Raw genomic sequence first — 13,635 nt, 5'->3', positions numbered from 1 at the left:
AGTTAATGCTGCCGATAACAAGCAAAGAGATAAGAGCATGTCATGTATCAAAATTACGATTAATCCGTAAGTAGTGTTCTGTTTTCCTTTTGCTACTTCTCCGCTTCTTGGGACATAGGTATGGGCTGTGGGATCTACAAGTTCATCCAGCCCTAACTCAAACTTTATGTAGTAGCTCATTATGAAGACTGTTGTGTGTTTCTCAATTCAAGCATATGTAATCTGTATAATGTAATTCTTCTAGGTCAGAAACGTGTTTGTGGGGTGATAGAGTCCCTTAGAACTATTTAAGAATTGCAGGCTTGGATAATATGAGCTCCCCCTACTGTCTGTCAGACATTCTGCATAAGAACTTTGCCCTTGAAAGTGTTTTTCATGTCTTTTACACATTCCAAGCGGTGCAATATCTGTTTATTATCACCAACCAAATTATCACAAATTAGAGCAATCTTTCAAGTTCCATTCATCATGCTGGATGTTTTATTTCAAAAAGATATGGGGAGTATGTTTTGAGCATAATGTAAGAGTCCAAAGTCTGTCTTCAGTTTGTGACTTCATTAAACTGGAGAGTAGGAGGTATTGCAGACTTAATTGACTTACATAGTAATAGGTACAAATCAGATTTTAAATTATACCAGAACTTCTGAGAGAAAGCAAAAATGGGAGTCTCTGCCTTGAAAACATTGAATGCCTGTAGTTCTTCAGAGTTTTCCCAGCCCAGTGTGGAACTCATAGATTCCTTATAAGGCCAAGGTATCCTATTTTCCTGCTGCTCTCTGCCTTACAAAGGACCTGTGCATTTCATGGGCAACAGGATCAAGTAGAGGTGTAAAGGCAGGGTTCCCCTGAGGACTTCCTTTCCATTTTGAGGACTTTTCATTGTTGTGAAATATTTTTTCTTCGAAGTGAATTCAAGGCTTTAAAATGCAAGGTTTTACTTATTCAAAGCCAGTTTGGTGTAGTAATTAAGAGCAGCGGGACTCTAATCTAGAGAACTGGGTTTGATTCCTCACTCCTCCACTTGTAGCCAGCTGGGTGACCTCTGGAGCTCTCTCAGCCCCACCCACCTCACAGGGTGATTGTTGTGGGGATAATAATAACATACTTTGTAAACCGCTCTGGGTGGGCATTAAGTTGTTCTGAAGGGCGATATATAAATCTATCATCATCATCATCATCATTATTATTAATAAAATGTGTAGCATGAATATCTGAGGACTTTTTCCATTTTTACAGTGGAAGTTTTGGGGAGCACTGAAAACTTTGAAACTTTTTTCTTTTGGAATGAGTGAAATGCTTTTTAAGACGATTTTTCTCAATCAACATGCGTAGCATGAAAAAGTCTGAGGATTTTTTTTGTTCTGGGAATTTATGGGGAGGGTGTGGAAAACCATCTATGAATATTATTTTAACTTTTAGAATGCTTTTAAGACAAAGTTTTATCATTCAAAATGTATAGCATTCAATCTTTCCAATGAAAAACTGGGAAATCTGGGGAAGCATTGAAAAAGTTTATGAAATTTCTCCCCCCTCCCCTTTTGAAATGAATAAAATGTATTATGATAGCATAGTGCAGTAGTTTGCACCTTCTCCTGCTTTAGTATCGAGTATATTTATAATTGCTTATAGAATTCTAAGCATTTATACAGTTGTATTCTATAAATGAAATTAAAACAATTTTATATGCTAAGTTATACAAGATGTATTTTGTGGTGTTAAAGTATTACTATAAAGGTTTCATAGCAAAAATATTTGGTTTGGTGTTTAGGTTTAACAGGAAGTATTGCATATATTTCTGGTTTTTGTGTTTTTTCGGGGGGGTGGAGATGGGGTTTCCCATAGTTTCAAAATTTCCTGGGATTTTAAGTCTCTAGAAAAAAGTATTATCAATTGAATAAGAAATTCATAAGGAGTTTGGTTCTCTTTTTAGGGAAAATAATATGATTTCTGTGTGGAACAATGGAAAAGGGATTCCTGTTGTAGAGCACAAAATAGAAAAAGTCTATGTGCCGGCTCTTATTTTTGGACAGCTGTTAACCTCCAGCAACTATGACGACGATGAAAAGAAAGTCACAGGTAGAAGAACACTAATAGAAGTTGCTAATCAATCCAAAAATGGCTCTGAACAGAAGGCTTAAGAGACCAGCTCTTTGAAAAATTGTAACTCTGTCTTTGCAGGAAGTTTTAGCCAGTTAGCATTCCTACTGCAAACATGGGTGAGCACGTTCAAACATTGTTCCAGAATAATTAACACTGCCCTTGTTCTGTGCACTATTCATTAATGTGCTCTAGGCACTCTCGTTTATTCATAGGGATGCACTTAAGGGAGCAAATTGCACCCTTTTGCTACAGTTTAATCTTTCTTTCATTGTGTACACAAGCAAAATGCAGATCTAAATAAATGAAATACTAAGGACTGTCATTAAGATATGCAATCAAAATTACACCAGCTACCTTATTTGCTGAAAGCACTACAAATATTTTGCTAATATATATTGCTCTATATAGTGTGCTAACTTCTGTCTGTTGGCCCAAAACTGAGGTAAATGAGTAGGAGAGAGAACTGAAGTAGGCAAGAGATAATGTTTTCCCCTTCAAAGAAGGTGGTCAAACATAGTTCATAAATTGCTTTGTGATACAGGACAGATTATCTTATACAAACTGGGCATTCCCACAAAACATTGTCAAAAGTTGATTTTGTGCAGTAGATTGAAGATTTGACTGTTTGGGTATTAATCCTACTTGAAGCAGAAACAGATTCTTCATAAAACCTAAGCTCTACAACATTTTATTATGTGGAATTAACATAAGGTGGTGTTTATTCAGGTGGGCGAAATGGTTATGGAGCTAAACTCTGCAACATCTTCAGTACCAGATTTACAGTGGAAACTGCATGCAAAGAATACCACAAGCTCTTTAAGCAGGTATGGGAGGCCTTGTAAAGACAAATACACCTTGAAGCATGTTCTGTTTCAACTATGACTGGTCGATGGCCGTGCTTAAATATATTTACTGAAAAGCATGGAGTGGATAACTTCAGGGAGTCAAAGCAGCAAGCTTCGTGCTGTATTTCTTCCCTTTCTAGTGACTAATCTATAGCTAAAGAAATTCATCTGGCTCTTTCTGTCTTTGAAAATTTTAAATGCTCTTGGTTTCTTTCCTTAGACGTGGACTGACAACATGACTAAGGCAGGGCAGATGACACTGAAATTTTTTGATGAGGAGGACTTTACATGCATCACTTTCCAGCCAGATCTGTCAAAATTTAAAATGACGGTCCTGGACAAAGACATTGTGGCCCTCATGACTCGTAGAGCCTATGACGTGGCAGGAGCTGCTAAAGATGTCAAAGTCTTCTTGAACGGAAAGAAACTACCAGTGAGTGAATAGATTCTAATATTATCCTTTCTCTTTTCATCCAGGAGGGTAGAGATGCTGCTCTCTGTGTGGATATGTTTGGTAGAACTAAACTTTTGATATGGAGAGAGTTAACGACTTATTGCCTCCACAGGTCAAAGGATTCCGTAGCTATGTAGATCTATATCTAAAGGACAAGATGGATGAAACAGGCAACCCGCTGAAAGTTATCCATGAGGAAGTGAACAACCGGTGGGAAGTGTGCCTGACACAGAGTGAAAGGGGCTTTCAGCAAGTTAGCTTTGTCAATAGCATTGCTACAACAAAGGTAACTAGTTGGAGGGTGGTGCTTACACAATGTAAACTGTATTTACTGGTGATCTCCTTCCCAGTGAGTTCTCCCATGCCCCCATCTGACCTTGAATTGTATTATCTGCATCCTTGTTATGTAATTGTAAACTAGCTCACCCCTGTGTGGGTGACAAAAAACTACAAAACTGGATACCCACTGATGGGATGATGTGGGGGAGTCTCTGCTTACGCATGGGGCATAAAATTAGCAACATTTTACTCTGTGTGTGTGTGTGTGTGTGTGTGTGTGTGTGTGTGTGTGTGTGTGTAAATAAAAACAATTCATGGTGTGGTGCAAGGAAAATGACATGTTTGTTCACTCAGAATTTCATCTTTTAATATAACAGAAACCAATTAAATACATATTACAAGAAATAGCACTGACGAAAGATCCCATTGCCCTGTACCTTTTCCTCTTAATTGTTTATTAGTCAATGTTTGGTGAATTGTGACGGCTTATGGCTATAGACAATAAACTCTTTTGACTTTTTGACTGTACCTTTTCCTATTTAACCACGTTAATCAAAATAGTGCAATCCTATGCAGAATTACACTACGCCCATTGAATTCAGTGGTCTTGTATCATGTAACTGTTGTATAGGATTGCATCGGAAGTCATGAAATAGGCTTACCTTTTCAATAAAGGTTCAACACTGAACCTTCTCCGCTCATAAAATAGCTTGGGGTCGAAATCTAAAAACATTTTAGACTAGTCGCACCATGGTCTTGTATTGGATTCTAGTCAAAACCCCTTGCGTTGCTCTAATGTGAGCTGTCAAAGAAGCTATGCTAATCCTTGGCTTTCTTTTTACAGGGTGGTAGACATGTGGACTACGTCGCTGACCAGGTTGTCAGTAAGCTCATTGAGGTGGTGAAGAAGAAGAACAAAGCTGGCGTTGGAGTGAAGCCCTTTCAGGTGCAAGGCCCAAATCTGCTTGTTTGCAACAGGAGTCCTACTTTCCTTTGCATCTCTATAGAAGAAGAAGGATGTTGCTCGGTGGTCAACCAGATGATTGGTAGTCAGGATAGACTGTGATTATGAGCTAGATGGAGCCATGATATAACTGCCACTTCATATGTTAGAGGTTCACTGGAGTAGAGCAAATGCATGCTTGAGGTCTCAGACAGTTTCAGCTAAAAGATCTTGGGTAGTAGATGTTTGGAAACACTTTTCTGTGTCTAAAATCATGGTAGGCTGCTGCCAGTCATAATACATGGTTCTAAACTAGATGGACCAATGGCTTTCTGAGTTTGTATAACACAGCTTCATCAATATTTTGTTCTAACACATCTTGTTTGTTACCTTCCACCCAGTCAGGTTTTGCAAGACATGCACATGCTTTTAAGCTGAAGCATGGTCTTGGTAGACATACTTTGTAATCTTGGTATTGATTATTTATTAATGGTTAGTAGCCCACCAAATTGTAAATGTGTCTGTTTGAGAGGGCAGGCTTATATTACCTTGCGGTTGGGGAGGGATGAGATTGTCAAATAAGTTAATGTTATACAGTCTGCAATGACTCCTACATTTGAATTCTAGGTGAAGAATCATATCTGGATCTTCATAAACGCCTTGGTTGAAAATCCAACTTTCGATTCTCAGACAAAGGAAAATATGACACTTCAAGCAAAGAGCTTTGGCTCCACGTGCAAGCTGAGTGAAAAGTTTATCAAAGGGGTAAGTGCTGTGAGGTGCATTGTCAGGTGTTCCTTAATCAGGGAGTGGGTATGACTTGCACCTCTAGTTTGGATGCAGAGTAAATTCTGACTGAAGTAGCAGAAAATCCAACAGGACAGTATGTTTTAGACTTCTTCCCAAACACAACACTTTGCATTCTAGGTAGTTGGTTGCGGCATAGTAGAGAACATCTTGAACTGGGTGAACTTCAAAGCTCAGACACAACTCAACAAGAAGTGTTCTGCGGTGAAACATACTAGGATTAAAGGAATTCCTAAACTGGATGATGCCAACGATGCTGGTATGTTTTCCAAGGCTGTTACAAACCACAGTACTTAGCCCCAAACTCCAGATTCTAGCTGTAGGCTGCCCTGTTGGGTGACTTTACAGAGTTGGCATTGTTGCTTCATGTAGACTGCACACTGGCCTCAGAAAGGCAGCAGCACATATGAAGAAGGGCAGAGAGCAGCCAAGTTCTGCTCTCTTGAAGCCTACACCTTGCTAATTATGCCCCAGCAGAACGTGAAGGAAAGATGTGCTTTTGGCATTCTAATCTTGGTGTGACCAGTCTTGATGTGTTCTGCTAAACGGAGCAGCTGATGTTGAAGGTACATTTTTTCTTTCCAGGGGGTAAGAACTCCATCAACTGTACACTTATTCTGACGGAAGGAGATTCGGCCAAAACGCTTGCAGTTTCTGGCCTTGGAATTGTGGGCAGGGACAAATATGGAGTATTTCCCTTGCGTGGAAAGCTTCTCAATGTCCGGGATGCTTCTCATAAACAGGTCAGTTGGAAGTAATTGGGAAAAACATTGTGGCTGCAACTTGACTAGGACTTGGCTTTAGGTGCTTCAGAAGCCTGTTTAAAGTAACTGGGAAGTGAACGTGTGTTATGCATTTTGCAGCAGTTACATGTGGTGAAAATGAGGCCCTTGGCAATTCGGCCTGAAACCTCTAGAGCCAGCCCTAGTAACTGTTACGTTCAGCTTAAGGGGTTCAATCAGGATTGTGAGGTGCAACATTTATTTTGGAACACTATAGAATGAGTTTATTTATTTAATTTATATTCCACTCTCTCCACAAGTGGGCTCAGAGCAGATTTACAACATAAATACATAAAAACAATTTAAAACATTGTTAGCAATTGTATAAATACAACATTAAACATACTGCACCCTACATGTCAGCACCTCAAGTCCACAGGGGCATTAAGCAATGCAAGTAGTAATACATATTCCAAGCAAGACACAAATATGAGGAGACAGGAGCTTTAAAACTAGCTGCTAATGGTTAACTGTGTGAAAAGAAGTGAGAGAATCCAGGGTACATTCAGTGTACAAATCTGAGAGGGAAATTCCTGTCGTTTCAGATAATGGAGAATGCTGAAATTAACAACCTTATCAAGATTGTTGGTCTGCAGTATAAGAAGAATTATGATGATGCAGAATCACTTAAGACCCTGCGATATGGAAAGATAATGATCATGACAGATCAGGTTAGTCACTTCTTACAGGGAAACAGCTCTCCTTGCACTCTGTATTGACAACAGCACTGCTAGTCACCTAATAGCACTAGCTGGTGGGTCCTTCCAGGGCTTCCTGATTAAATATTGTCATGGTCCAAATTATTCTTGGAATAGAAGACTACAATGAAGATAATATAATATCTGCTTTCTAAAAACACTTAGTGGGCACTAGGAAAGGTGTCAGTGGGTGCCATGGTGACCATTGGTGCCAGATTGGGAACCCCTGTATCACATCAATGCTTTTAATATTTCATTAGAAGGGGGAGTGGTGGAGTGGGAAAAGATGTTACAAAAAGAGGCCCGACTTGTAACTAGTACTTGCCTTGGTCTCTTGCTACAAAGGCAGGATGGAAGCTTTTGCCCTGTATACTGGCAGAATGGGATCACCTGTAAACTAGGACTATGCACTCGGAGTATGCAATCGGATATTGCTGATCCCATACAATGTCCAATAGTTCCTGTACTTGATCAGCAATATCCAATACTGTGGGTGGCATTCCTGATGGGCATTATTTTCAATGGTGGGGTAGACCTGGTCTCCAGAGTCCAGATCTTCCAATTGAAAATTAAGCTTAAATGGTAGATGTACTGCTTCTGACCAGCTGGGGATAATTCTAAATAATGGACAGTAGACCTGGCTTCTTGGTGAGACAGGTCTGCTGCCTATTAATGGCAGCCAAAATAGCTGCTGCTTCTACTAATGGAGGTGGGGGGGGGACTTGCAGTCCAGCTTGCTGCTGCCCTGGCTATTGAAAACAATGCCCCTTTAACTTTTAAAGGGACATAAGTTTCAGTGGGTGGTAGACCTGGCATCTGAAGATGGAGGCCCAGTCTACTGCCAGGTATTTTGAGTGGCAGGTAGACTTGGCCTCAGATCTATTTCCCCCACACACACACCACGACCACCATTGAAAATAATAGTTCTTTAAAGGGACATTGTTTTCAACAACTGGAGTTTAGAAATAGTTTTGGGTGGGAAGCAATGTTGCTTTGCAGTAGAACAGGATTTGAGTCCAGTAGAACCTTATAGACCAACAAGATTTTCAGAGTGTAAACTTTCGAGAGTCAATGCTGCCTTCGTTGGATTGATGTTAGGAGGCCAGTTGTTTCCACTGAAAATAATGGCTCTTTTAAAGTTTAATGGGGTGGTGGTGGGCTTTCTTCTCTCTCCCTCCCTTTTTCCCCACTCTTGCTACTTGGTGGGTCCTTACAAAAATTTTGTTTCATATGGGATATCAAGAAGGGAAATATTGGGAGTATTGTGATATTTCTGGAATGATTATTATACTTCTGATATTTAATGAAAATAATAATAATGCATTTAGCAATTTTCTGATTAAAATGGCAATCTTACAAGTGCACACCCATGCTCTAGACCTCTTTGAGCCATCGCTGGCTCTAAGGAAACAGCCTGTAAAGAGCAGAGCAGTGGATCTAAACCTGGAAGTTCTTGGGGTTATTTTCTGACCCTGACTGTTGGAGATGGGTTTGGCTAAGGAGTGAATGGTCCATGTCATTTGCAGCCCTGCTAGAAGTGAGAAAGTTTCACAGCAGTGCACAGCTTGTGCTCGACTATGTGCTGTTGCATGCTTCCTTTACCTTTACTTGCTAGAGGATGCTGGGTGGATTTGGCCCAAGGCTTAAGAATGGGCTGCCCAGTCTGTCTGATTTCTCACTGTCTGCTCCCATTCTTTATGCAGGTAGTTCTCTTAATGGGGGTGGGGTTGCAAGAAGAGCACCTACCAAGAGCCTGCCTCCTCTGTTGAAAGCAGGACGTTCTATCTGTGTATTAGTTAAGGAACAAAGGATTAGATTCTGTGTTATTGGGTTTCTTCATGAGGGCAAGACCACATTCCCTCCAGGCGAGGATAACTGATAGACCTTGAAATGAATGCATGCGACAATGTTAACTGAAAGAAGGGACTTCCTGCTTGTTTCAAAAACTGCCAATGGAGCTGAACATCTTCTCTAGATACGGGCTAGAAAGTTAAAGTAAAAAAGGTTTAGGCCACCCTGTGATTCTGCTGATGCTGCTCCCTGGATGCTGTTCTGCACTGTATAGTAACGAGGCAAATAGGTTTTTAAAGGTTGCCTACTCCATCTGAGGTTGTGGCAGGGGGAGTCCCTTGTCCAAGCCACTCCAATGAATTAGCAGCTGAACTTGGGACCAAGGCTATCACTAGGGCATACTGACAGTCCCTATCAAACTACCTTACTGTTACACAGCATGATGCAACTAAGGTAACTTACGGCAACTAAGGTAAGGGTGATAAGGTGGTATAAGAGTAGACACTGGGTAGTTTTTCAGCTTTTATAAGCTTGGTTTCTAAATGGCTGTGACCTCTCTGCTTTTGTTAGGCAAGCTTGCTATTCTCTTCTGAGAAGCAGTGGGTCATATCTCTCTTCTGAAAATATTTTAGGATCAAGACGGCTCTCATATCAAAGGCTTGTTGATTAACTTCATACACCATAACTGGCCTTCTCTACTAAAGCATTGCTTCTTAGAAGAATTCATTACTCCCATTGTAAAGGTGAGCCTTTTTCCTTTCTCAAGTAATGTTGAGCAAGTGTGAACACACTGCTTCAGTTTCATTTGTTTAATGCTTACCTGCTCAAATGCTTTAGTCTGACTTTGATCTACATCATAGGCTTCCAAGAATAAAGAAGAGCTTGCTTTCTATAGTATTCCAGAATTTGAAGAGTGGAAAACCAACGTTCCTAGCCACAAAAGCTGGAAAATCAAGTACTACAAAGGTTTGTCTAAAAATCTGTGGAGTAGTACCAAATGAGCCAAATAAGAGCCAATTCATTGTTTAAAATAGACTGGAATAGACTGTTTTTAACATATCCCACTTGGGAGACTGATGGATGTCAACTAGTTATATAAGATTTATAAATGGTTTTTGTTTAGGAAACAAATACTGTTCCTTATAAATTCTGGAATATAAAGAGAATGTGAAGATACCGTCTATCTCAGTTACTGTGTTGTATTTAAAATGGAAGGGAACTGTAAAAGGGGGATCTTAGGACACTTAACTTAGCCTAAACAACCCCAAGGGTCAGCTCAAAGTATCATCATTAGCCTTCTGGTACCCCATCTAAAATGTCAAAGGTATGCAGAGAGCTTTACTCAGAAGCTGTTCTGTCTTCTTTGAAACTTTCTTGTTCTGAGGGAATTAGCACTAGAGACCCAATTTGAGCATGTTGTAGAAATCTTACACACCCTTTAGATATGAGTAGGCTTTTGGGTGGCCTGGTCCAGATGGCTACAACTCAGTGTCTTCTGCTGTTGCACTTATCATTGACAGGTTTTCTAGCCACTCTGTTGACAAGTACTGTTACCAATACTGAAGCTTCTGTGGAACTGGGGGACTTTCCCCCTCCCTCTGTCTACAGCATCATATGAGTCTAAGGCTCAGCAACCTTTTTGACTGGAGTGCTGAATGAAACACTGTTACCTCTGAAGATGTTTGTTTACTGGCAAATTTAGGGGGCAGGGGGTTAAGGTGACTGTTGTGTTTACAAAGGCAGTTCCACCAGACAGAAGCAGCAGCACTACAGGGGCTGCTGGCACTTACTGGGAAAGCATTGCTTTACCATTGGATCCGTAATACTCTCGGTTTGTCAGCACTTACTGGAGGCAAAGTCAGAAGGAATTCTGATGAATGACATCATCATCATCACTCCAAGTCCATAAAATGTCTTGGAACTGAACTTGTCCCCAGTAGGGGTGTGCGCTTCGGGTTTCCGATTCAGGAAAAATACCCCAATCGGAACTGATTCGCAAAGATTCAGGATTTCCGAAATGGCCCCAGCATACCGGGGCTGTTTTGGGAACCCCGAATCAAAGATTCCTGAAGCTATTTGTGTAGCTTCGGGAAGTTTCAGGTCAAGGGGCTAAATGTCCCTCTCCATGCCCCCTGCACAACAGGAGGGAGAGGGACATTTAAACTGCTGATCAGCTGTCTGTCGGGGGTTTCCCGACAAGCAGCTGAGTGCAGCCTGCCAGGGTTTAAATTTCCCTCTCCATGCTGCTGTGCTGAGGTTTCCCTGACAAGCGGCTTAGTGCAGCCTGCCGGGGTAAAATGCCCTTCTCCCTGCTGCTGCGCAGTGGCAGAGAGAGGAACATTTCACCCCCGACTCAGCCACTTGTCAAGGGTTTCCTGGACAAGCGGCTGAGTGCAGCCTGCTGGGGAGTATTCTTCAAACTCTCTCCCCATTCCTCCATCCAGCTGGAAAGGGGGAGAGTTTGAAGGGAAGAAGGTTCCCCACGCCGTTTGCAAGCGGTTCCCCATGCCGTTTGCAACCTTCTTCCATTCAGACTCTCTCCCCCTCCCCTTCCTCCAGCCAGCTAGAAAGGGCCCTTCCGTGCTTCACCTGGGTCATGGGGGGTTTCCCCGGGACCCAGATGGAGTTTGAAGCCGGCCACAACCACCAAGCAGCTGATCTTCTCGGTTGGGTTTGAACTCTTCCCCCCCTCCCCCAGCTTATTTCACTCAATTGGAGGGGAGGGGAAGGAGGGGGTTCCCTCCTCCCTCTCCCATCGGGTGAAATAAGCAGGGAGGGGTAGTTTGTTGGTGTGCTCCAAATCTTTACAGAGCACACCAAAGCGGGTCAAACAAGGGATTCCCCAAGCAGCTTGCCGCTTGGGGAATCCCTTATTTCTGACTTTTTTTCTGCTTCGGGTTTCCCAAAGTAGGAAACCCGATTTTTTTATTTTTTGGCACACCTCTAGTCCCAGCCTGTATTTTGGAGCAGTAATCTGGCTCCTTTTTTTGAGGTAGAGCAAATTTGCAGCTGTGCCAAGCGAAATGATTTGATGGATTGCCTTTCAGTATGCATGGTGAAGGTTGTTTCCATCACACTAGTCTATGGCACTGTCTTAATAGCTGGATTTGGAATCTGAGTATGAGCTCCATGGTATTTAGTAAATTAAGACGATTGTGCCGAAGAATTCATAATGCAGATGAAACAAATACTCCTTTCCCCCTTTGTGCTGTGTTTGGGTTAATTCTTTCTCCATGTAAGAGGAATTTGCATTTCTGTGGAAAGCCCATGAAAAAATTGATGAAAAGCTTGATAAGCAGGTTGTGTTGGTTTATCTAGATGTCTCATTGGGGTATCTGTCATCATTTCCATAGGTCTGGGTACCAGCACATCAAAAGAGGCAAAAGAGTACTTTGCAGAGATGGCAAGGCACCGAATACCTTTCAAATACTCTGGCCCTGAAGATGATGTTGCTATCTCCCTGGTAGAGTAACAGCTCCTAGTTCTCTTTTGCTTGGGGATTTCTCTTGCAAAGTGCTTGTGCGTGAATTTAAACTGTCCTACCCAGGCTCACATTTCAGGGGGAGGTGCCTTGGCACAACTTGGGGGGAAATGTTCTGGCATGGTATAGCCTCTAATATGTAGATATGAAACGTTGTACAAGCTGTGCAATCCATAGCTGCCTATTTGTGTGTTGTTTGGCTGCAGTATAAACAAGCCCAGTGGGTCCAGGACCTTCCAGAATGGAATCCTCAGTACTACTTTGTATAAGTTCCCTGCGTGCTGTGGGGTGCACCTAATAGCTGTGCCTGGCTCTGTAACAAGTTCTCTAGTTTTAAGGCAACCTAAGTCCATGGAAAATTTAGGGATCACAAATTAGTTGAAATTGCTCCCAATTGACTTTGTAGGTGACATGCAACAAGCGTCTCTTGAACTGGAGAGATATTTTACTTTGTTGATTTTATGCCTGTGGTCATCCAGGTAAAGTGAGGACATGAAGAAAAGTTCAAACTGGTCTCTAAAAATGGCTGCTTGCTTTGTGATATCCTAGGCCTTTAGCAAAAAGAAGGTGGAGGACCGAAAGGAATGGTTGACAAACTTCATGGAGGATCGAAGGCAACGGAAACTACAAGGCCTACCAGAAGTACGTGACCTTTCAGTGCCTGTGGAACAGCATAGGCTTCTTGCAGAACAGTTACAAAAAGGCCAGGTTTATGTTCAAATAAGAATATGTGTGAGCTGTATGTGTAAATGTGAAGGTCCATCTTGTTTGGCTAGAAAGTAACACCCTTACAAAATTAAAAAACAGCCTTCTCATGGCCTTTCCAGTAATCAGTATAGGTTCTGTGGTAAGCTTGTGTGACAGTAGTTTGTGAACGTGCATTAACTGTAGGACTTGATGCAAGAATGGGCTGATGGCACTCACAAGGGGATTTATGAGCAGTCACACTGGTAGATCAAGGCAGACAAGAGGGAGCAAACTGGGAAATGGCAGAAGAAAGCATAGTAACTTAAACTGTTTTGCCATGCAGGATTATTTATATGGAAAAATGACCAGTTGTTTGACTTACAATAGCTTCATCAACAAAGAACTTATTCTGTTCTCCAACATGGACAATGAGCGATCCATTCCTTCCTTGGTTGATGGTGAGTTTTCTGTTATGTAGATTCCTTACTCTAAATCAACCTTGCTTGCATTGTAAATTTTGTGTATCTTATATTCTTGATGGACCCGTTCAAAAAGGAAAGTAACTGACATTAGAATAAAATGATCTAATAGCTAAACACTTCTGCCCAAAACAGAAACAGTGCATTAGAAAGCTTCTAACAGAAAAATCAGTTATTCTGATAAAAGGTAGAAAGTTATTGGCATTTAGCCAATTACAGGTTCAGTAATACTTGGTTGCTATAATGCGTGCTGTATAATGGGCTGGGGATGACTTCTTATAATGGATTT

General features: G+C 41.4%; 1 protein-coding gene across 2 annotated transcripts in view; it reads left to right on the top strand.

Moving 5' to 3' along the window:
• Nucleotides 1–13,635, top strand: part of TOP2A (DNA topoisomerase II alpha) — a 34,460-nt gene that overhangs the window by 4,691 nt on the left and 16,134 nt on the right. For both annotated transcript variants that reach the window (XM_054994812.1, XM_054994811.1), the window contains exons 4-18: nucleotides 3–66; nucleotides 1,931–2,076; nucleotides 2,827–2,924; nucleotides 3,166–3,378; nucleotides 3,512–3,685; nucleotides 4,523–4,624; nucleotides 5,249–5,386; nucleotides 5,549–5,687; nucleotides 6,014–6,171; nucleotides 6,756–6,881; nucleotides 9,332–9,442; nucleotides 9,560–9,665; nucleotides 12,053–12,162; nucleotides 12,730–12,822; nucleotides 13,211–13,325. In XM_054994812.1, coding sequence (XP_054850787.1) covers nucleotides 3–66; nucleotides 1,931–2,076; nucleotides 2,827–2,924; nucleotides 3,166–3,378; nucleotides 3,512–3,685; nucleotides 4,523–4,624; nucleotides 5,249–5,386; nucleotides 5,549–5,687; nucleotides 6,014–6,171; nucleotides 6,756–6,881; nucleotides 9,332–9,442; nucleotides 9,560–9,665; nucleotides 12,053–12,162; nucleotides 12,730–12,822; nucleotides 13,211–13,325 — 1,893 coding nt within the window. The remainder of the gene's footprint in view (nucleotides 1–2; nucleotides 67–1,930; nucleotides 2,077–2,826; nucleotides 2,925–3,165; nucleotides 3,379–3,511; nucleotides 3,686–4,522; nucleotides 4,625–5,248; nucleotides 5,387–5,548; nucleotides 5,688–6,013; nucleotides 6,172–6,755; nucleotides 6,882–9,331; nucleotides 9,443–9,559; nucleotides 9,666–12,052; nucleotides 12,163–12,729; nucleotides 12,823–13,210; nucleotides 13,326–13,635) is intronic.

The sequence above is a fragment of the Eublepharis macularius genome, chromosome 12, assembly GCF_028583425.1.
Source record: "Eublepharis macularius isolate TG4126 chromosome 12, MPM_Emac_v1.0, whole genome shotgun sequence".
Lineage (NCBI taxonomy): Eukaryota > Metazoa > Chordata > Lepidosauria > Squamata > Eublepharidae > Eublepharis > Eublepharis macularius.
This window is presented reverse-complemented; position numbering and strand designations above follow the sequence as displayed.